Source organism: Drosophila mojavensis, unplaced genomic scaffold (assembly GCF_018153725.1).
Source record: "Drosophila mojavensis isolate 15081-1352.22 unplaced genomic scaffold, ASM1815372v1 contig_80, whole genome shotgun sequence".
Lineage (NCBI taxonomy): Eukaryota > Metazoa > Arthropoda > Insecta > Diptera > Drosophilidae > Drosophila > Drosophila mojavensis.
Genome location: NW_025318906.1, coordinates 1563648 through 1585082, shown reverse-complemented (window position 1 = coordinate 1585082; position 21435 = coordinate 1563648). Strand labels below are relative to the sequence as shown.

Genomic DNA, 21435 nt, shown 5'->3' with positions numbered 1-21435 from the left:
GCTTTGAGCTTTGATAAATCTGTGCCAAAAAAGCCAAAAAGGACACGCACAGGATGTCTATGTGTGTGTGTGTGCGTGTCGGGTAAATACACAAAAGTTTTGATAATTTGCAAGTGTTGTTGACAATCAGAAGTGTTTCCTCTGCTTCTCTGTCTGTCTTCTGTCTATCTCCATCTCTGTCTATCCGGCCTGTCTGTGTATCCTTAGCTTGACACTTTAAGTGAAATATGCAAATAAATGCATTTGACTCTCTCTCTGTGTGTGTGTGTGTGTGTGTGTGTGCGTTCGTGCGTGTGTCTGTGTCTGTTTCTATATCCTGCTTTGATTGACTTGTCAATAAACTAATTCAAATATTTGCAGAGAACACTTAAAGCTAATTAGCTGAGTATTTATGATGATTTATAGGACATGCGTGTTGCTAAGGCCGCATGTCCTTTTCTGCTCGGGGAACATGTGCAAATGCCAAATCGCTGAGCCGCATAATTATAATGAAGCGTTTAACCTTAATTCGCTGTGTTATCCTTTTATGCAACTCTTTTTCGCTCGTTTCTTTATATGTATGTATTTATAGAGAGAAAACCCCGCTTAAACATTTCATTGTGCTCGCATTCCTTATGCAGGTGCGACAAAAAAGACTTTGCAGCACGCATTAAAAATGAGCCGTCTGCTAATTAAGTTAAGAGTGAAACAGAGAGAGAGAGAGAGATGTAAAGCGAGTGAATGAGTGAGCGTGACAGAACGAGAGACAGCTGTATATAGAGTGCTTCTGTCGGGTGAGCTTGACTTTTTGATACCCTACAATGTGCGAAGAGTCGCTGTTTCGTTCATCTAGTCATCTTAAGCTGGATTCCAAATTCGAAATGTCTCGACGTTATAGAGATAATCCTGTTCTCCAGATAATCCTGTTCTCCGTGTCATGCCTTCTACTTACATATTCATCTGGAAAATCTCTACCATTTACCATAACTTACAGGGTGTCAAAATATATGAAAAAGAGAACACTTAAAATATAAATGGAAAAAGTCAGGCCAGGCCGTGCCACACGACACAATGGCGCACGCATTCTGCTGCAGTTACTTTTTGTGCATCAAATAGAACAGATGCCTTGCTCTGCTCTGCTCTGCTCTGCTCTAGACTCCTTGCAGCATCTCCCCGCCTCTCACCGCTCGCCCGCTGCCTTCACATGCGGGCAGCATATGTGCCACGCCCTGACCACATTTTAATTGGGCTAAGCACATGTGTGACATGCTATTAGTGAAACTTTTAAATGAGTTAGTTAAGTAAAGCGGGTAATGCTGTTATGAGTTTTGGCTCCAGCATTACAAAAGCTTCGCAGCTGGCACACACACTAACCCACACACACATACACGCTGATTGTCACGTTCATAAGCCATTGTGTATGTATATATGTACATACTTAAATATGTATGTACGAATGTCTCTGTGTGCATAGTTGATGAAATGTTTCATAGAAAAGCCTTGAAGTACTCTCAAGCCCGGCAACTCAATGAGAACTTACACACAGCATTCAAAGTACTTTTGCTAATTCTATTTACATAGCACTTGCATTAACATTTGCCTGTTAAGTTAACAGCAAGTGCTTATAGACACATTTGTTTGCTCTCTTTGGCAGACTTTGCTTACTGATTTTTGAGTGCCTTAGCGTATGCTAGGTTTATTTTGTAAGAAATCAAAATTTGATATAATTTTGGTTTGTTGGGTAAAAAAGCTTGCCTAACAGTTGCCGTTAGCAACGTAAAGTTTGCCATTTATTAATAGCATTTGAATCTCCTTATACCTAACATTTCCTGTTAAGCATAACAGTAGAATGAATCTCTTTAACATTCTCTCACCGTCAACAGCTTAACAGTTCGAAACTTGCTAACATGAGCATGTTAAATTTAACAGCTCATATTTACTTTCTGTTAAAAGTCTCTCTCGTTATATTTTAACATTAATCCCATTCAAACTGCCTTCAATTAGGCAGCCCAGCAAAAATAATGCCGACTATAAATAGGCAATTATCATATCGTCGTGTTTAGGTTTTGATGTTAAATCGTGAAATGTTTCCCATATAAATCGGAGACTTTTTATAACTGTTTTGTATGCGTGGTAATTAGGTCATATGTTAAGTGCAAGCTATTAATATCCAATTACATTCGGGTGATATTTTTTTCCTCTTTTTTTTTTGTTTTGGAATACTTCTTGTGCATATTTAAGTGGCAAAAACTGTTTGAAATGCTGGCAAGTTTCCTCTTTCTCTCCCTCTTCTTCCTCTATCACTCTTCCCTCTTCGCCTTCTTCCTCTGGTATGCAGCAATTATCGCAAATTATATGACCGATATATGATTGCATTTATGCTCAACTGAGAGATTGAGAGAGACAGCGCTGGAGGCCCATGGAATGTTTTCCTTTTTTTCGGGGTGAATATGAAACACAACGAATGCCAAGAGAGAAAAAATATTATTCAATTACGTCAATGGGTCAATGGGAATGTTGCAGCAATTCGAATTACGCGTTGCCCAATTGATGGGCGTAAATATGCGTTGCAATAAATACTTGAGGTTGGCTCTGACACCCCTCCACACCCACGCCTACCTTCCACCGCCCAGCTCCTCCACAGTTCGATAAATTTCATATAACAGCAGCAATCGCATTCAGTTCGTTCTCATTCACAATAATTTTATTTCGCCCTCTTCTTTCCCTGTTATTTTTTTTGTTTTGCTTCCTCGAATTACGTCGGCTTTTGTTATCTGGATTTATGCCACACATCCAACATGAATGAATGCTCTATTTATTAGGCTTATTTCGACAGCAAATTTTACTCGATATAATCGCAAAAGGATATTTGGACAGCAACGAAATGCTATTGTTGCCTTTTTGGTTATCCTATTGTTCTTTTTATTTCCAATAATTATGAACTAGCATTTTGTATGAGATTTGTAGTACATAAGTGAATCGGAGTGTTATAGTATTGTGGAATGAAATGGAGACTATGGGGAATATCGTAATATCATAGTAGCATTGCGTATAGGAATGCTCGACTAGCAAATGTCCTGAGCAAAGACTGGAAGCATTCGTTCGATTATTTTAACAATCGATGATTTAACTTCGTTATCATTAATCTAAAAGATAATCCTCTATTCGATCAAAGAGTCACAACCTTCTCATCATTTCATATTATAGCTTTCTTTTATGAGCTCATGAGCTCAAACTTTTACCTCAATCAAATATAAAAAATTACATATTTTTGCTTCACTCTTCATTTACTTTTCGCATAATTTATTGGCATTCCAAATCTTTAGCTTTATTTTCCCTACCGTCAATGTCTACTGTGCTAATGGAATGCACTAAGAAATATTTTCTAATGCACTTCTGTTGCGCTTGTCGAGGGCACAGTTTAAAGGCAAAGACAAAGTCGAGCAGAGTGAGTGTGGTGGAGGCGTGGCGCCACCCATAAATGAGGCTCAATGAAGAGCCGTAGGCATGGTCGCAATGATAAAGCCTGACTGCATGGCTGGCTGGTTAGCCTGGTGGTTCGCTGGCTGGCTGGCTGGCTGGCTGGCTGGTCGTTCGATTGCCCGTTCCGAGGCTTGGCTTATTTGCATAAAATTCAAATAAAATAAACGACAAACATTATAATCATTAGCCAGCGAACGGCCTTCTGGGTGCCTCCTGGGTGCAGTGGCATCCCAGAGCTGGCGCAGCCCTGCGCTGACATATTTATGGAGTTTATATGTTAACGAGCCGTAAATTAATTTAGCTAATGATATACTATGTATGTAAGTATGTGTATATGTGTGTGTGTGTGTGTGTGTGTGTGTGTGTGTGTGTGTGTGTGTGTGTGTGTGTGTGTGTGTGTGTGTGTGTGGGTGTACCTCTCTTAAATGCCTATCCAATCCTGCAGAGCGACCTTCTGCTGCTCCACCTGCTCGCCCAGCTGCTGTGTCATGGCGAATGAGATGAGCACCAGCAAATAGTTGAACACAATGGAGGTATACTGAAAGAGAAATCAGAGAGAGAGAGAGAGAGAGAGAGAGAGAGAGAGAGAGAGAGAGAGAGGCAACAATAATGAGACTATGATAATGGCGATGGCTAAACAACAAACTTGTTTAGAGTCTATCTATCAAGAGATCGTGCTTTGGATTCCCTCACATCATCTCTTATTCCCTCCCTCTCTCCACCTCCTTTCAGCTTCTCCCACTCACCACAGTAATAACAGTTTTGTTGTACACCGTGCTCCTGCCACTCGTGAAATTGATTTTGAACTGCAGACGCCAGCGCATTACGGACTCCACGAGCTCTTTAATGCCTGGACTGCCCGGAAACCAATTGTCCAGCTGCTCGAGCAAATGCAAGCACTTGCGGCCCTCCTCGATGCTGTTGCTGCAGTAGACGGGCCCGATGAGCATCTTGTAGAACGGCACCAGCATGCAGATGGAGAGGAACGCCATCAGCATCACGCCCATCGCCTCGCCCCCCTCCGGACTCTCACCGTAGCTGCCGTCCCCAATGGCGCTGCTGCTGCTGGTGTCTGAGGAACGCCCGAAGATGATGTACAGCTCGGTGGTGCTCAAGGCGAAGTCGTGGACCATGGCAGACCACAGGGTGACATTGTAGACCTCGTTGATCTCCATAACGAGGTAATGCAGCTGCTTGACCGTATCGATCAGGGAACGCAGGCCATTCTCCAGCTGCGGCTTCTGCAGGCGCTGCGGCTGCAAAATTTGCTGCAGCAGGCGAAATCGGATGCCCAGCAGCTCGGCCAGGCTCATGTGCACGAAGCCCGTTAGATGTGGGCCACCTGTGATGACGATGTAACAGAGGGCGGCGGGCACCACGATCTCCAGGTGATGGCCATCAGCCAGGCGCGCCAGACCCATGTTCACAGCGCCCAAGTAGAGGACGGCCACCGTGAAGAGCACCACGATGTGCTTGCGCACCACCTTGCCGTAGTTCATGCGGGCACCGAACTCGCCTATCAGTCGCCTGTCGATGTCGGCCAGCTGCTGGTAGATGGCCACGTATCGCTGCGACCAGGAGTGCAGCGAGATCACTGTGATCAGGAAGACGAGCGTGGAGAGCAACAGCTCCATGGCCATGATGCACAAGACTAGCTTGTCCACCTGCAGCACTCGCTCCAGCAGCACTTCATTTTGCAGCAGGTCATAGATGGTGGCACTCAGACCATAGATTACCAGGCTCACGAAGCTCAGGGAGTAGAGGCGCGTCCACTTGTTGCTGACAAAGCGACCTGCTCGCTGGAAAAATCCACTGCAGCCCATGACGAACTGCACCCAGCTAATCAGGCTGACGCATTCGTGCAGACTTTGCGGTTCCCGAATGAAGTACAAAATCGCCATTACTGCCAGTTCGCTGGATGAATCAGAGCTCGGTCGCGTTGCGTGGACAACTGAATTCGAATCCTACGAGCGTTATGTTTCCGCTCAGCTCTGTGGCCTTTTTATACCCTGAACCCATTGAAAATGGGAAATCAGGGTATAATGGTTTTGTGAAAAGTATGTAACAGGCAGAAGGAATCATCGCAGACCCCATAAAGTATATATATTCTTGATCAGCACGACGAGCTGAGTCGATATAGCCCTGTCCGTCTGTCCGTCCGTCCGTCCGTCCGTCCGTCCGTATGAGCAAAAGGATCTCAGAAGATATAAGAGCTAGAGAGCTGAAATTTGGCATGCATACTCGTGTATACCATAGGCAGTACAAGTTTATCATATTTTTTCGATATCTCTTCCGATAACTTTTTTATCGAGAATAATCGAAAAATCGACTTGGTTTTTTCAGCCTAATTTGAACACTTTTAGACCTGGAGACTTCAAATTTGGGTTGTATATAAAGTAATTGGATACAAAGATTTTGTAATTTACAGATTTTGGATACCACGCCCCATTCGCCCCCAATTTGTAAAAAACGCATTTCAAGTACTAGAGACTTGTGCTTTTAAACGTACACACATATTCACCATATGATTACGTTCTAAAAGTTTCATTAAGATCGTATGTCTACAAAAGAAATTATTCAACAAAGAAATTCTCATAATATTGCCCACACTGCAGCGCAGCCCAAGCGCAGTCGCTGCTTACTGCGCATTTAGCAGAGCACGGGCTTATGCGTGCGTGTGGATGCATGTGCATAAAAGAAGTGCAGAATGATTAGAATATCAGCTTAGAGGGTTCAGGGTATCTCCTAGTCGAGCAGTCTCGACTGGAGCCTTCTTACTTGTTTAGTATTCAAGTAATTATCGAATGCCATGCTATAATGAAGCAATCAATCTGATATCTGTGCGAAGCAAAATGCATCAATAACTAATTAAGCACATTATGTACAGAGGATGAAGAATGGTTGTTAATTACGAAATCTTCGTATCGATCAACTGTATATATACAGTAAATCTGAAGTCTCTAGGTCTAAAAGTGTTCAAATTAGGCTGAAAAAACAAAGTCCATTTTTCGATTATTCTCGATAAAAAGTTATCGGATGAGTTATCGAAAAATAAGATAAACTTGTACTGCCCATGGTATACACGAGTATGCATGCCAAATTTCAGCTCTCTAGCTCTTATGAGATCGGCTTGCTCATACGGGCGGACGGACAGACAGGCAAACGGACAGGTCCAAATCGACTCAGCTCGTTGCCTTGATCAAGAATATATATACTTTTTTGGATCTGCCACGCCTCCTTCTGCCTGTTACATACTTTTCACAAAACCATTATCCTGATTTCCCATTTTCAATGGGTGCAGGGTATAAAAATAGATAGAATGAGGCGTGGAGTAAGATTTTATACCCAAATACAAGATCTATATAGCAATACAGTTTATTTACCTTCCTACTGCGGAAGTATAATTACCCATTGCTAGGTTTTATTGTTGGTGTTCTATTCAGTTTATGTTTTTCTTAATCCTTATCATTTCCATAGCTTGAAAGTAGAACTTAATGACACCAACATATTCGCTAAGCCCCTTGGGCGAGACGTCGGTGATTCTTAGGGAAAACATGTAGATGCCTAAAGGCAAAACTGGGAGCATGTTCTCATCAATGGATAAATTCCGCGCATATAGATGATTCTGTATGTGATAAGAATCAGAATTAAACTAGTTTACAAATCAGTGTATTCAATATCATAATACCTCAATTGGGCAGGGGTGGTTGACATTCGAGAACTCTTTGACTGTTCTCCACATGATGGTTCCGTAGGGCAAGAAGCTTCTCTTAGCTAAGATGTCACATGCATTGAAGGTGACATTGACCAGGAAGGGATGGTACTGATTGCTGTAGCCCTTTTTAAACACCTCCAACTGGATCTACAACAGAGACTGTTATACCTTGATATTATTCAAACTAGACATTATTATTTACCGAAAAATTGCGCAGAGGCACAACGAGATCACAGTCCATTTGGGCAACTGCCTTGTTCCAATTGATTGCTTTGATGATGCAGGAGAGATTCACTGCGCGCTTCGGGTTGCCAATGCATTCGATATTTGTTGCCTTGTATACAATCTTGGGCTCGGCGCCCTGAAAGAGAAAAATCCTTAAATATCTAATAGATTTGTTGCATTCTAATTGAACTTAACTGCACTCCAGTCTGGCAGTAGGATTACGAAGACAAGCCAAGCTAAATACATTTTGTCGACTGATCGAATGGCAAGGGCTGCACTTTAATATTACAGAGAAACAAAGTTATTTTTAATTGTAGGGGAATCGGATTAAATGAGGCGAAACCATTGGCAATAGCGTAAAATTAATTTTACATTGGTATAAAAATTTTGAGTTTGAAATCTATTTTATGGTGATTAAATGATATAACCCAACCGATGAGCTGGATTTACTTAAATACTTTTGCAATTTAAAATGAATTACTTCAATTAACTAATAGAAATTTCTCGATTTTTTGTAGCATTATTTTTTTTTTTTTAATTAATTCTACTGTTGCTTAATTTTAACCATTTCCTTAACATTCACATAAAACTTTACAGTGCCAACGAATCGAGCAGGTCCATCTGCGTAGTTCTCATAGAATTTTAGAGAAAATAGATAAAAGCCCAGTGGGAAATTTGGCATTAACTTCTCATCAATGTACAAATTTCTAGCCAGCAGATGACCCTGAAAATCCGAAGCTTAATAAAACATTCATCAAACAGTCAATGAACAGGGAAACATTACCTTAATGGGGCAGCTGTGATTTACATTTGTGTATTTCTTGATCACTTTCCAAAACATCATGCCATAGGTAAAAAAATTCCTCTTGGATATAATGTCACATAAATTGACAACTGCATTAACCAGAAACGGATGATATCGATTGCTGTAGTCGCGCTTAAACAACTCTATGTGCACCTAGATATATCAAGAAAGGAATATAATATATGGGAATACCATGCAAATGCCATTTACCGATGTGTTTGCCAGAGGTAGTATCAGATCACAGTCCATGTAGGCCACGGCCTTGTTCCAATTGATTGCCTTGAGGTAGCAGGTTGCATTTACGGCGAATGCGGGATCCGGGAAGCATTCAATATTGGTCGACTTATACACAAGCGCGGAATCAGCGCACTGCATATATAGATAACATATTAATATACTATTTTATAAGATATGGTAGAAGCTCTTGAGAGTATTACCACTCTGTAAAGGTGCCACAGATAGAAAATAATGCCGATTCGAAAATACATTGCGCTCACTGATAATACGTCAAGTGCCTCCTATTTATAAATTGATGATGTTCACATTTGTTTTAGTACAATATTTTAAATATCATTAAAAATAAAAACAAATTTACTTAACAGGTTTTTAATAGCAATCGATTAGCATTATATTATCGAGACATAATTAAAACTTGATTTATGTTCGTGGCATATAAATATGTGGATATATATGTAAATGTGCGTAGTTAACTATTTAAGATGCATGAGCACTCGATATTCGCCATTTTATACAATATAAATGATGGAGGCAACAAACTAAAATTATCAAAAGTAGGATAATACAACAATCGATCGATCAATTTATCAACCTCCAGAAAAGGAAACACCAAAGGAAACAGAGCAGAAAATAAATATAAATAGTACTCAGTGAAGGAGACATATTATTATTAAAAGGTATATATACACATATACTTTAATCATAATCTGATTTGCAATCATTTCAATATTTATTCATAGGAGTTATATCATGTATAGCATATTCTAATATTTCAAGCTGGCTCACAGTAAACTTCACAGTTTTATTTTTTGATTTTAAAGGTTAATACACTTTATTACAGAGTTAAGGCATATTTAGAAACATCGATAAGTAAGTTAAATATGGAGAAATACGTTTTTGTATTTCATACTCCCATCTTACAATAGGTTACTTGTATTATTTCTGTTGACCTTCAGTTTCTTCCTTAGTTTTATCATTTCCATAACTTGAGCATCAAGTTTGGCGAATGCAAGTTTGGTACTTGGTCTGTCGGGAAAGCCCTCAGTAATCTTAGCGGTAAAACGGTAAAAGCCTAAAGGAAAAGTTGGCAATAGGCCCGGTTCCATGGTGAAATTCCGTACAAATATATGATTCTATATATGTGTTAAAGGTTTCTATTCAGTTTAATAATCAAGTGTTATCGCAATCGGTTCACCTCAAACGGACAGGTGTGGTAGGCATTTGTATAATCTTTGACTAGATTGACCCAAATTCTACCGTAGGAAAAGAAGCTTCGTTTTGCAAGGATGTCACACACATTAAACGTAGTATTGATCAGGAATGGATGGTACGTATTGGTGTAGCCCCTTTTAAACACCTCAAACTGGACCTGAAACAGAAATCCTTTATAAAGAAACCCGCATTTTAAAACCAAGATTATTATTTACCGAGCAATTGTACAATGGCACAACGATATCACCGTCGAATTGAACAATCGCCTTGTTCCAATCGACCGCCTTAATGGAGCAGGTGAGGTTCTCTACGTGTTTCGGGTTAGCGCTGCACTCGACGTTCTTAAACTTATAAACTATCTTTGGATCAGCGCACTGAAAAAAAGTAAAGTCTGTAATGTCTTATGGATCTACTCTATTTCTCGTGTTATTTACTAAACTCAACGCCGTTCCATGGATTACGAAGACTATCCAAAGTAGGTACATTTCCCCGAGTCAACTTTACTTTTTAAATGGCTGTGCCTGCACTCTATATATAGGTAGAAATCGTAATTGATTTTGAATTGCTGCGAAAACATAATAAATGAAGCGATAAGTCATTATCATATGAGTGTATATATATTCACAAATGTCATAATATTGATAATTTTAATATCAAGAACTTATATTTGTAATTACTGCTAATCGAAGCATACTAAATATATAATGTATGAAATAGTAGAACATGTGTCTAAATAGGTTAACATTCCTGATAATTCGAAATGGCAAGGGGGATCCGTTTTTTTTTTTTTCGATTTACACAGAAGTTCAAATTAGTGAGAATTATTATTGGCTTATCGCGATTTTCGTTTTACGGGGTTATCGAGACTCGACTGTATATATATGTTGATTTACTTTTTACAAACTGGTATAGGTTCACTTAAGTAAATAATATTATGAGAACTGCAAAGAAAGGCGATAGCGATAGACGTTGCTGTGAAACGTATTAGAAACCAATTAGACAAGACATTTATGCATTTCTTTTTTTCAAAAATCGACAGAGCTCAGGAACTCATGATTGAAATTGGGTTAGCAAAACTCATTTTACTTTGGAGGCTGATTTAAACTTACGTTAATGTTTTTCGTAGTTTTTCTTCTATTCAATTTAACCATCTCCATGGCATGAACAAAAATCTTGATTTCCCCAATGTAGTCGAAGCCGTTGACATGATTTTCCATTATGAAAACTGAAAATTGATAGATACCCAATGGGAATGTCGGCAATAGGCTCTCATCGATGTACAAATTGCGGGCCATAATGTGGCCTATGAAGGGGCAAGAGTGATTAAAATTCGTAAATCGTTCACATAGCTTTCGAATTATTACGCCATAAGGCGAAAAGTTCCTTTTCGAGAGCACGTTACACATATTCAATATAACATCGATTAGAAAGGGCTGATATTGATTGTTATAGTCCTGTTTGTAAACCCTGACTCGAACCTGCCAGATTAGAAGAAATAATTAGTTCATAAAGTTCTGTTTAAAGTTCTGCATAAAATATCCTTTACTCACAGTCATATTGCGTACGGGTTGAATAATCTCACAATCCATTTGAGCGATTGCCTTATTCCAATTTATCGCTTTCAAAACGCATAACGATGTCGAAACAAACTTGGGATTCGTTAAGCATTCAATCTTTTTCATTTTGAATATTATCTTGGGATCGCAGCTCTGCAAAAGTTCAAAACTTGCTTTTTAGAACTTTTAATAAAAGTTTTCAATTCACCCCTTGATATATCAGAAACACGCTGACCAACGCAAATAGTCTCAAGTCCATGACTGTTCAGTTATGAAATAAGTTGGCAACTTAGTAATGTAATATATATATGGAAAGAGCGACAGTTCATAATTTAAAACAAATCGATTTTTAATGAAATATATTTTTATTAATTGATTTTGTTATAGAAGTTTAATTTCGAAATTCAAGTGGGATAGAGATCTTTCCACTGATTTCATAGAGAGCAATGTAATATGGTTTGTATATGGGGACGCCGTTATTGATTTATGTCATATACGTATAACTAATACTTCTAAATATATATATTTATATTTATACGTTTATAAATTTATTTGAATAAATTAATGGTACGTGGTTCCGATAGACCAGCTCATTTGAATGAATTACTGAACTTGTTCAGGGATCAGTCTGCAATGAACGTCATCATGAATGCTAATCCTGGCTCAACTAAATTTAGAGAGTAGTTCGATTTGCATATTGATTTTCGAATGAATCGACTGCCATCTTGGCTATAAATGAACTACCTCAGTTTCTCAGCACTCCACGAACTTATCAATCATTTACTGAGCATTATGAATCAGGCATTACTCTCTTGCTCATTAATAATATAATATAATAATTTAAGCTGATGCATGGAACTAGAACAACCAACTCTTCTGCTTAATTAATGTATAATCGATTTTTGTCGTAAATGTAATATAAATCAATGTGATTATCAACTAAAGGCGAATGTTGTTGTTGTAGTTGTTGCTGTTGCTGCTGCTGTTGGCTCATGACTGGCGGCTTTATTTAACAACATAATCTATGGCATTATGGCAACTGTCATTGGAGCTGACGCCGTTTCAAAAGTCGCTGACGAGGCGTACGACAGAAGTTGACGGCTTCCAATGGGCGACACGTGCACCCAACTCCCTCTGGCGGAAAAGTATTGCATAATTTACGGCCAAGCAGCAGCAGCAACAGCTGCAGGAAGTATTGACACGGATATGGCAGCTGGCAACTGGCAAATGGCAAATGGAAGTTGGCAGTTGCCAGTTGCCAATGTGCTCTGGGCTGAACTATTATCCCGGTGCAGACTTTGTCCCGACTCTTGGCCGCAAGGCGCCGCCATTTTGTCGCCTTTAATTAATTAAACTTGATTAACGAAAATTTTATGATTGTCCACTGGCAGGCAGCAGGCAATCAATCATTCCATCCATCCATCCAGCTCTCATCCTGTTCTCGTTTGCCGCTGTTCACGCGATGCTGTTAATTATTTTGCATTAAATATTTATGAGCTGACGGAGTCCAGAAAAAAAAAAAAAAAAAAAAATGGAATTGGCTAATACGCGGCTAACGATAGCAACGAAAAAAAAAAAATGTAGTGTAAAATTCATTAGGCGTGCGCAAAATTAACGCCTGACAACAGCACTACACCTAAAACAACAACAACTGTAGCAGATACAACAAGAACAACAGCAACAGCATTTGTTATAGTTAATAGATAGTTGTTCAACAGTTGACTGCACACAACAAATTCATACTAGTTCATACAGCGATCAAGAGAGTATATCGGGTTTAGTTTAGTTTAATGCTCAGCTGCCTATCAGTTTATTTATAAAGTTAGAGATTGAAAGTTCGATATGATTAGTTAGTCAGGCGAATACGTGTGATAAAAAGATTGAAAAAATCAGATTGATGAATCAGTATACCCCACGCGAGCGCTCCCAAATTGTTGAAATTTTTATATATGTATAATTATACTTCATTTTACTGAGTGTGCAGGCATTATGATGTCAGGCAACATTCTTAATTTTTTTTTTTTTTTTTTTTTTTTTAATTTTATACATCTGATTTCATGGCTCGCTAATTCAACAGATGAGCCATTAGAACATCATAATGTTTGAATTATTTACACACACATATAGAAAACATATTAGAGCATATGATTAAAAGAACACTCTTCAGTGGATAAATTGTTACTATAACTAATTTTTCAATGTTTAACTTAACACGACTCAAAGCATAGGACAACCCTCTAAAATGATTCGATTCGATTTGACTCATATGAAAGAGTCCGCTCAATATTCCTTAATATTCATATGCAGACAGTGAGAGATCTACAGAGATATCTATAGATTATCTTCATATTATAATACTACACTATATCTGTAAATCTTACTCAGTAATATATAATCTATATAATATTTTTTCTATTGTCAAGCGCATTAATAGTTCAACTTTTACCTCACATTAAAAATTAACTGCGATTACAATTTCCCGTATTTTTTCTTTTAAATGTTAACTAAATATTTTTGTGTTAATTGAAATATTAAACAGTTATATCTTTACACTTAAATAAATTAGCATGTGACATATGCACAGCAAATGCATTTTAAATGAGGCAAATTAAATAAAATTATCCGTAAATTTGTGTGAACAGTCGAGAGTAGTTTAAACAAACATTAAAGCAAATTAAAGATAACAATTGAGATTCGGAGATGTAATTGAATTGCAAGCGAGATAGCTCGCCTGGCTATAGGCCGTCAACTGGATCAGATATAATGCTTAACAATTTGTCCAAGACACTTGCAGGCTTTTAGCCTTATTGGGAACGGAAAGCTAAATGATATTTGAGCAGCTATGAGTAAAGTAAATAATTGTATATTATATTAATTGGGCTGACAGTCAAGAAGTATCATTAAGGCGAGTCAATTAATCAAAAAGCCATTATGCTTGTACTCTAGCAGCAAGAGAAAAACAAGGTGAATAGGTGAAGAGGTATGCAACGAGAAGAGGGACGTGTGAACGATCTAGTCTTAAACATGATCAGCAGACGACTCGATCTGAGTGTGGCTTACTATTCGAGCATTCTTCTGTCCATGCGGCTTACTTTCTGCCTCTTATCTTTTGATCTATAAGAGCGAGAGCTATAGAGATGCAGTCCAGTCTGCTTGGCATCATTGATAGCTCCTTCCATGAAATCCCATTGGTCATTGAAGCTTAAGTCATTTGAGGGCATCTCGTAAGGATATACTTCATATTGGGAACACTCTCTCTCAAAAAGCTGCATAGCAGCTCAGGGAATTCAGGGTATATAGTAGTCGAGCAGCTCCTGCTCCTCCTAATCAATACCTAAATAATGTTCACTTTCGGCCCGAAAATGCTCATTAGTAAAACACCGTTGACAATCCCAACTAATCGAATTAAAGAATCGAGGAATTAAAGAACCTTCGAGTCGCATCGGCAACCCGAGCTTGACTTACATGCGAATGCCAATGTATGGGATTTGGAGGCTGTCAAAAAACTTATTCGGCAAATTTGCACATGTGACAGCTGACTTAACTGACTTAACTGACAGGCTGACAGACGGACAAAGGGACGCGGTGGACAAGCGGACATATGGACGGGCTAGACAGCTGGACGATGAACGAGAACGAAAACACTTCTTGGCTTGATTCAATTAGCGCTAATTTAAAATGCCAGCACGAGAGCTGGAAAAAAATAGCAGGAAAATGCAACCCCAATTTTCCACATGACCCGCATCAAAAAGTTGTTATTGTTGTTGTAGTTTCTCTGATTTGTAGCAAGTGTTGATTGGCTGCTATTTGGTTTATTTTCACTTGCTGCTGTTGTTGTTGTTTGCTGGCTGTCATTTTGGCAAGCGTTAACTGATCCATGTGAGTGGGAGAAATAAAAAAAATAAATAAACAAGCATTATCCCACGTCTATGGAAAGCCATTGAAACCATCTCTCTACAATTTGTATGTGTAAATCAGGCAGCGGAAAAGCCAAGTGGGGTATGCCAGACTAGCAGATGCTCTATGTGCATAATTAGTAGCAGTTAAAGCTGAGCTACAATCTATATCGTAACTGGATTCAGTTTAAATGGAGAATTATGAGAAATCTTTCTCTTGTTGTTGTCGAGCGGATCCCTAGCTCTATTTGTTCTTGAGCTGTACTTTCTTTAAAATCAAGTTTCAAAATCAATTCCTTAACGATTAAGAGAAAATTTATCTTATAATAATATAAAACAATGAAACTCAAATTTCGATTAAAGAATAAAATAGAAATAAAAACAAATAATGATAGATATATATAATTCTAAGTAGATTGAATTTGTATTTACATCAATTTCTTGTGAGATTGGAACACTTTCAGACTACACCCTGATTTATCTCATATTTCGAGGAATAATGATTGAGTTGCTCTATGAGATTTCCTTTCCCATTTCTATTCCTTACGCTAATATGCTCACGTGAGCCTTTTGCAATTCTATTGAGGGTATTCCAGGAAGCATTTTCTAAAAATATTTCTACATGCATTTGCTGTTCAGCCAGGTTTGAGTTATTATAGATTTCACTCGAAATGACAAGAGCAACAACAACAACAACATACGGGCAACAACGAGATTATTTGTATGTAGCTCATGTATTTTTGATGGAAGTCAAAATGCTCGCACTTAGTCGCTACAAATGAGCATATAATGCGTATACGCACCATGGCTCACAGCAGGTTGGCAGCATAATTTTTATATCATTATCATGATCAACATAATCAACGAGCATATGTGGCCTAAATGCACACAATGACAAATGTTTCACTTGCTTTCCCAAAACATGAAAACACATTTGTCTGCCCCCAGGAGGTTGAGCTCTTATTGTATGTCTGTGTGTGTCTATGTGTGTGTGCTGCAAGTGCACATGCGTGTGTGTGTGCTTGTGCGTGTGAGTATGTGTTTTAAAGGCAGCGTCTGCTAATAGGCCAACCATTTGTACGCACTTGCCAACTGACTGCGTCTAAATGCCACACGCAATTAAATTAAATAACACCATAATTAATTACAGTGTAGCTACACGAGACCAAAAATAAACAAACGAAATGAAAAAAGGAAAAAGAAGGCAGAAAACAGAAGTAACAAGAAAAAGAAAAACAATTCCAGTTGGCCACAGTCTTGATTTGTTAGCAGCATTTGATGGCACGCACTCTCTACACCCTGCAAAGGTAGGTGTTAATGCTCGCCGGGGCCAACGCCATTCATTATTAAACTTTACGCATGTGTGTGTGTGTGTCCGCGCGTGTGTGTATGAGTGTGCGGCTGACCGGCTTGAAATAAAGAATGATTTATGTTGCGAGCGCCGGCCACGCATGTTCGTTCTCACAATTAAACTTTGACCCCAAGTGGCGAGGCTTTCCCTTTCTACTTTCGCTTAACACATTTTTTTTTTTTGGTAGGGCTTTGCATTGCAATTTATACCCTACATGAATGGAATTTTATATAAATAAAAGAAAACAATTTTAATTTAATTGTATTTAGCATGAACTTCCGCTTATAGAGCTCAACAGGAGATCAACACAAAGGCAGGAATTTAGGGTTTTAACAGAATGTGTTGCCTGGTTATGTCGATCCTAGAGATGGGAAGGAAGAACTATGTAGTACTTATACAATTTACACTGATTCTCTGTTCTATGTTCCATATTCCTTGTTACATGTTACATATCTCTGGAACATGTTCTCTGTTATCTGTTCTATATTCTATGTTCCATGTTCTGTGTTCTATGTTCTATGTTCTATCTTCTATGCTCTATGTTCTATGTTCTCTGTTACATGTCCCATGTTCCTTGTTCCATGTTTTAGGTTCTATGTTCCATGTTCCATGTTCCATGTTCTATGTTCCATGTTCCATGTTCCATGTTCCATGTTCCATGTTCGATGTTCTATGCCCCAATTTTAGTAGGGCATTCCATTACCATATCTCTCCAACGCATTCACTCTTAACACTCTGCTTCAGGCAGTTCAAGACTTTCTTATTGGCAAAAATCAAGATGGCGGCTAAGCTGAAACAGCTTCTCTTCTGGTGGAAAGACGTGCCACTAAAAGAGCAGTTCCCCCATAAAGCGCATCGTAAATTAAAAGCTTATGACTACGAGCAGTGCACAAAAAGCGCACAAATCAATGGGCCATAACTCGTAATGCAATTTGGCAATAACTGAGCAAATGGCTGCATTGATTGCCAATATACACGCATACATATTTATATATGTATATAAATATGCATATATATAGTATAGTCGTCAAAGGCCGGCCATCAAAGCCATGTTGCAAACTTATCAGCGATATCTTTATCTGAGCACTTGTTATGCTCCCAGTACAGCTCTTGTTATATCAAAAATTGCATGCATAAATGCGCTTAATGTTAACGAGCAGAAGTTACTGCCCATTGCTGTTGCTGCTGCCGATTGCTGCTGTTGCTGCTGCTGCTGTTGAAGTAATGTTGCTGCTGTTGCCACTGCTGATGCTGCTGCAGTTGTTGCTGTTGTTTGTGCTGGTTATGTTGCTGCTGCTGCTGCTGTTTTATGTTGCTGTTGTTGCTGGTGACGTTGCCGTTGTTGTTGTTGCTCCTGCTAATGTTGTTGTTGGTTCTTGTTGCTGTTGCTATTGCTGTTGTTGTTGTTGCTGGTGACGTTGCTGTTGTTGCTCCTGCTTAAGTTGCTGCTGCTGTTGTTGCTCTTGCTTATGTTGCTGTTGCTATTACTGTTGTTGCTGGTAAGTTGTTGCTATAGTTGTTGCCGCTAAATTTGTTGTTGTTATTACTGCTGCGCCTGCTTATGCTGCTGATGTTGCTATTGCTGTTGTTGCTCCTGCTGTTGTTGCTGCTGCTCCTGCTTATGTTGCTGTTGTTGTATTTGTTGGTGTTAAGCTTGTTGTTGTTGCTGCTGCTGCTGCTGCTGCTGCCGCTGCTCTTGTAACTGCTGTTGCAGTCCCTGCCTTCGCTGTTGTTGCCCTTGGCCCCGCCCATTCGCAAGTGTTATCATCATCATCATTACCGTCTGTTTTATCTCCTGCTGAAATATGCCCACATCCGCTGTTGGACGCCGCTTTTTCCGGCCGCGACTCCGTGTTGCAAGCTCTCTTGGCCTGCTGCAGCATAAAAGCCGCTGAGGCATGCAACATAAAAACAGCAACAAGCAACGCTGCTTGACTTGGCGGTGCGCACTTCGATCAGGAGATATCCTGTAGTCAAATAATGAGTTCCAAGCTTTGGGCACTTCATATAGCTGATCAGAAAATTCCAGGATATCCAGGATATCTTTCGTACCTTTCACCTCTTCTTCAACACTTCTTCCTTCAGTGTATAGAGCATAGCCTTCATCTACTTCAATATACCCCATTTATCGTATCTACAGGTCATCTTTAAGGTAAATGAATATTCAGTATTTTCTTCTTCTTCTTATGCTGCTCCTGCTGCTGCTTCTGCTTCCAGCTGCATATTGTTGCGCCCCTTTCTGACAAGTGTTTTTTTTGGGCGCGGATGAGAATGCAAAACCAGATGGTTTATTAAATCAGCGAATCAGATATAAAAGACAATTGCCAGATAAGGTGGCCGAGCAGAGGTGCCTATAAAGCGAGAATAACGGCACCTTGAAGCTGCTGTAACACTTGAGCAGGCAAAAGTATCAACACTTTTGGCTTTACTTGAGAAAAAGAGCCAAAGAGCTATATAAACGAAAGAGGCTGAGAATACAGTTAAATTAAACGATCTACTTAGCTTTATTAGCTGAGTCATGTGCTGAATCAGCAATATATATCAGCGATTTCAAGGAAGGAAGTTGGATATGCGCTCTTCAAAGAACTCTTTCTGGTATTGCAAGCAATCCTTTCATGTTTGCTAGGCTCGTTCGGAATTGTGTAAGTTCCTTGTTCTATTACAAAATAAAGCAGTTTTCTCTGCGTGAGAGATGTTTAGATATTTTATTTCTTGTGGAGTCAGAAAGGTATTTTCTTGGCATCAAAAAAGGATTTAGCTCAATCTATATATTATAGTATGAAATATGTCTTCTAAGCATGAAGTGCAGATTTAGTTATATACATATTTAGAGAAACATCTTACTCTCTGTCTAATTTCACCTGCTTTCGCTTTCACTGCTAATTTCTCTCTCTCTCTCTCTCTCTCTCCTCTTCTAGAATCTCTCTCATCGAGTCCTTTAAGGCATTTATCATATCTCCAGCTGCTAGATTCACAATCAAAGCCTACGCTAGACGTCTGGGTACCCCGCATTAATGCTAGAACAAACCTCAGCCAATGCTTTCAAAACCCACAGTTTCTGTAAATCTGTGTATACATATATTAAAAAATGAATAAACATTTTTTGTTATGGGAAAATGATTCGATATGCACATTGCCTCTCATGCTATCGATGAAAAATTGATTCCTGGCAATGTATGCATCACTGATTCAATTAGGCCCCACATGCTCTAATCTATCATAGGTTTTGGCATCAGCTTTTTTACTCTACGAAAATAAATCAAGTTTTATTGCTGCTCTGATTGACGCAGACTCCGTCAGGAGGCTTAGGCATGGGCCATAATACCACATGTTTATTGAAGTATTTACAGCGAGTACATATTTTATTATATGTATGTATGTCTGTACTGGCTGTGGTATTATATCAGGCAAATGCCTCATTTACTCTACCCCTTTTCCCATACTCCCTCTCTCTCTCCCTCTCAGTCATCAGCTGCATATCAGCAACGACTGTGCATGAGGCGTCTCAATCAGTTTTTGTTACGTTGCGCAAATATTTGCAAAATTTCTGTATAAATATATAAATACATGTATGAATTATATATGTGTATGTATATATATCACATATATTTATATATGTGTTTATTTTCTCGTTAAATATGAAGAAAAGCCGATTATGCCGCACGATGTGGCAGCCAGAAAGAAGCCTGCCACAATTTCAGGTCGACTGCTTCGTAGGCCCCGCAGCAGCAGCAGCAGCAGCAGCAGCAGCAGCAACCACACAGACCTGATTAATGAGCTGCAAATGATGTTGTGCGCTCGACTTTGCTGTCAGTGTGCGTAAATCACCGACAATTGGGTTGAGTGGGGGCGTGGCTGTGGGGGAGCCTCAGCTCAGCTTGCGTGTGTGTCGTATGCGTGCAGGGGCGCCGCATGCAGCATGCGAGAGGCAACAAAATTGCAAACATGTTGCTAATGTTGCTGCTGGTGTTGCTGCTTCGATTATTGTTGCTGTTGTTGCTGTTGTTGTTGTTGCTATTTATGTGGCATTGGCATTTTTGAAGTGCGCAGACAACTTGGCATTCGATGCGTTTCACTTGTTGCATCGCAGCTGTTGCACTTATCTCCTAACACGCTATGCACTGCAACTGTCAAAAGGGGTATATTAGTTGATGGATAATGATCAGCGTTGCAGCTGCTCGTTTCAATAGCTCCGGATTGAGGAGTGTGAGCAATTTGATTTATGGTTCTCATATGATGAGATGAATCAAGGCTCTATTTAGTTCAGTTCTATTCAGCTCAGTTCACAAATCTATTAAATTAAATCGAGTCGTCCTTAACGTCACAGATCCTTGGCATGTCACGCTATTGCAGTTTGACAGTCCCAGCCTAGATATAGTATTAGAGAGTCGAGTAGAACCCATTTTAAGAATCACTAAGCCTAAAGTCATGAGATGCATTCAAATTTCTTACTCACAGTTTGACAATCATTGCCAATATATAGTAGTCTATCAAATCTATTATCTCAGACTTTAATCAGCCTTTTTCTGCTCACAGTAGTTGAGAGCCTATTCCAAATACCCGTATTATCAAGTCTAAAGTCATGTAAATCACTCACAAATCGCACCAAGTCACAATTTCCAATAACAGTTTGACACTCACACAAGTACGCAGAAGTTTAAGAGTCACTGGGATGCGGCTGTTCGCTCTTCTCGGAGAGTATCTTCCGAGTCGCTTTCACGGCAGCAAGTGCAACGCTTTTATTAGCTGTTATTTTTACAAGCGAATGCGACACAGGCGCATCACGCGCGGACACTTTGCTTACGCCCAGCACTTGCCACGCCCGCTCTTATGACAAGTGAGCAGGGGAGGGTGGGGGATGGGGCGGCACTTGTTTGCTTTTGAAAGTTTGAAATGCCGGGCACAATTGGCAGCGACGCAAAACATTGGCTTAAAGCAGTTTTGTGTAACAAACGAAAGCCGAACGCCTGGCAAGG

General features: G+C 39.4%; 5 protein-coding genes across 5 annotated transcripts; all 5 read right to left on the bottom strand.

The window, feature by feature from the left end:
* Positions 1–3703: 3703 nt before the first annotated feature.
* Positions 3704–5443, bottom strand: LOC6578371 (putative gustatory receptor 57a). Its single transcript, XM_002004248.4, has 2 exons — positions 4209–5443; positions 3704–4000 (listed from the first exon to the last, which is right to left on the bottom strand). The coding sequence occupies exons 1-2, from the start codon at positions 5361–5363 to the stop codon at positions 3884–3886; spliced, it is 1272 nt and encodes a 423-aa protein (XP_002004284.1). The 5' UTR covers positions 5364–5443; the 3' UTR covers positions 3704–3883.
* A 1378-nt stretch (positions 5444–6821) lies between these two features.
* LOC26528161 lies at positions 6822–7703 on the bottom strand. The gene is made up of 4 exons (XM_015163114.3): positions 7598–7703; positions 7380–7538; positions 7151–7324; positions 6822–7087 (listed from the first exon to the last, which is right to left on the bottom strand). Exons 1-4 carry the CDS (start codon positions 7646–7648, stop codon positions 6902–6904), a joined length of 570 nt encoding a protein of 189 aa, XP_015018600.1. The 5' UTR covers positions 7649–7703; the 3' UTR covers positions 6822–6901.
* A 241-nt stretch (positions 7704–7944) lies between these two features.
* LOC26528721 lies at positions 7945–8695 on the bottom strand. Its single transcript, XM_015163113.2, has 4 exons — positions 8645–8695; positions 8418–8576; positions 8187–8360; positions 7945–8126 (listed from the first exon to the last, which is right to left on the bottom strand). The coding sequence occupies exons 1-4, from the start codon at positions 8693–8695 to the stop codon at positions 7947–7949; spliced, it is 564 nt and encodes a 187-aa protein (XP_015018599.1). The 3' UTR covers positions 7945–7946.
* A 541-nt stretch (positions 8696–9236) lies between these two features.
* Positions 9237–10141, bottom strand: LOC116804140. Its single transcript, XM_032730350.2, has 4 exons — positions 10091–10141; positions 9872–10030; positions 9640–9813; positions 9237–9577 (listed from the first exon to the last, which is right to left on the bottom strand). Exons 1-4 carry the CDS (start codon positions 10139–10141, stop codon positions 9362–9364), a joined length of 600 nt encoding a protein of 199 aa, XP_032586241.1. The 3' UTR covers positions 9237–9361.
* A 332-nt stretch (positions 10142–10473) lies between these two features.
* On the bottom strand, positions 10474–11430 carry LOC6578370. Its single transcript, XM_032730548.2, has 2 exons — positions 11207–11430; positions 10474–11134 (listed from the first exon to the last, which is right to left on the bottom strand). The coding sequence occupies exons 1-2, from the start codon at positions 11336–11338 to the stop codon at positions 10739–10741; spliced, it is 528 nt and encodes a 175-aa protein (XP_032586439.1). The 5' UTR covers positions 11339–11430; the 3' UTR covers positions 10474–10738.
* Positions 11431–21435: the final 10005 nt, after the last annotated feature.

Bases quoted from the DNA above. Each gene is read 5' to 3' on its own strand.
- LOC6578371 (XM_002004248.4), bottom strand. From the start codon at position 5,363: ATGGCGATTTTGTACTTCATTCGGGAACCGCAAAGTCTGCACGAATGC. The intron at 4,001-4,208 runs GTGAGTGGGAGA...TTTCTCTTTCAG, and splicing joins ACAAAACTGTTATTACTGTG to TATACCTCCATTGTGTTCAA.
- LOC26528161 (XM_015163114.3), bottom strand. From the start codon at position 7,648: ATGTATTTAGCTTGGCTTGTCTTCGTAATCCTACTGCCAGACTGGAGT. The intron at 7,539-7,597 runs GTTAAGTTCAAT...TTTCTCTTTCAG, and splicing joins TACTGCCAGACTGGAGTGCA to GGCGCCGAGCCCAAGATTGT. The intron at 7,325-7,379 runs GTAAATAATAAT...TCTCTGTTGTAG, and splicing joins TGCCTCTGCGCAATTTTTCG to ATCCAGTTGGAGGTGTTTAA.
- LOC26528721 (XM_015163113.2), bottom strand. From the start codon at position 8,695: ATGTATTTTCGAATCGGCATTATTTTCTATCTGTGGCACCTTTACAGA. The intron at 8,577-8,644 runs GTAATACTCTCA...CTATATATGCAG, and splicing joins TGTGGCACCTTTACAGAGTG to TGCGCTGATTCCGCGCTTGT. The intron at 8,361-8,417 runs GTAAATGGCATT...TGATATATCTAG, and splicing joins TACCTCTGGCAAACACATCG to GTGCACATAGAGTTGTTTAA.
- LOC116804140 (XM_032730350.2), bottom strand. From the start codon at position 10,141: ATGTACCTACTTTGGATAGTCTTCGTAATCCATGGAACGGCGTTGAGT. The intron at 9,814-9,871 runs GTAAATAATAAT...TTTCTGTTTCAG, and splicing joins TGCCATTGTACAATTGCTCG to GTCCAGTTTGAGGTGTTTAA. The intron at 9,578-9,639 runs GTGAACCGATTG...ACACATATATAG, and splicing joins ACCACACCTGTCCGTTTGAG to AATCATATATTTGTACGGAA.
- LOC6578370 (XM_032730548.2), bottom strand. From the start codon at position 11,338: ATGAAAAAGATTGAATGCTTAACGAATCCCAAGTTTGTTTCGACATCG. The intron at 11,135-11,206 runs GTGAGTAAAGGA...CTAATCTGGCAG, and splicing joins AACCCGTACGCAATATGACT to GTTCGAGTCAGGGTTTACAA.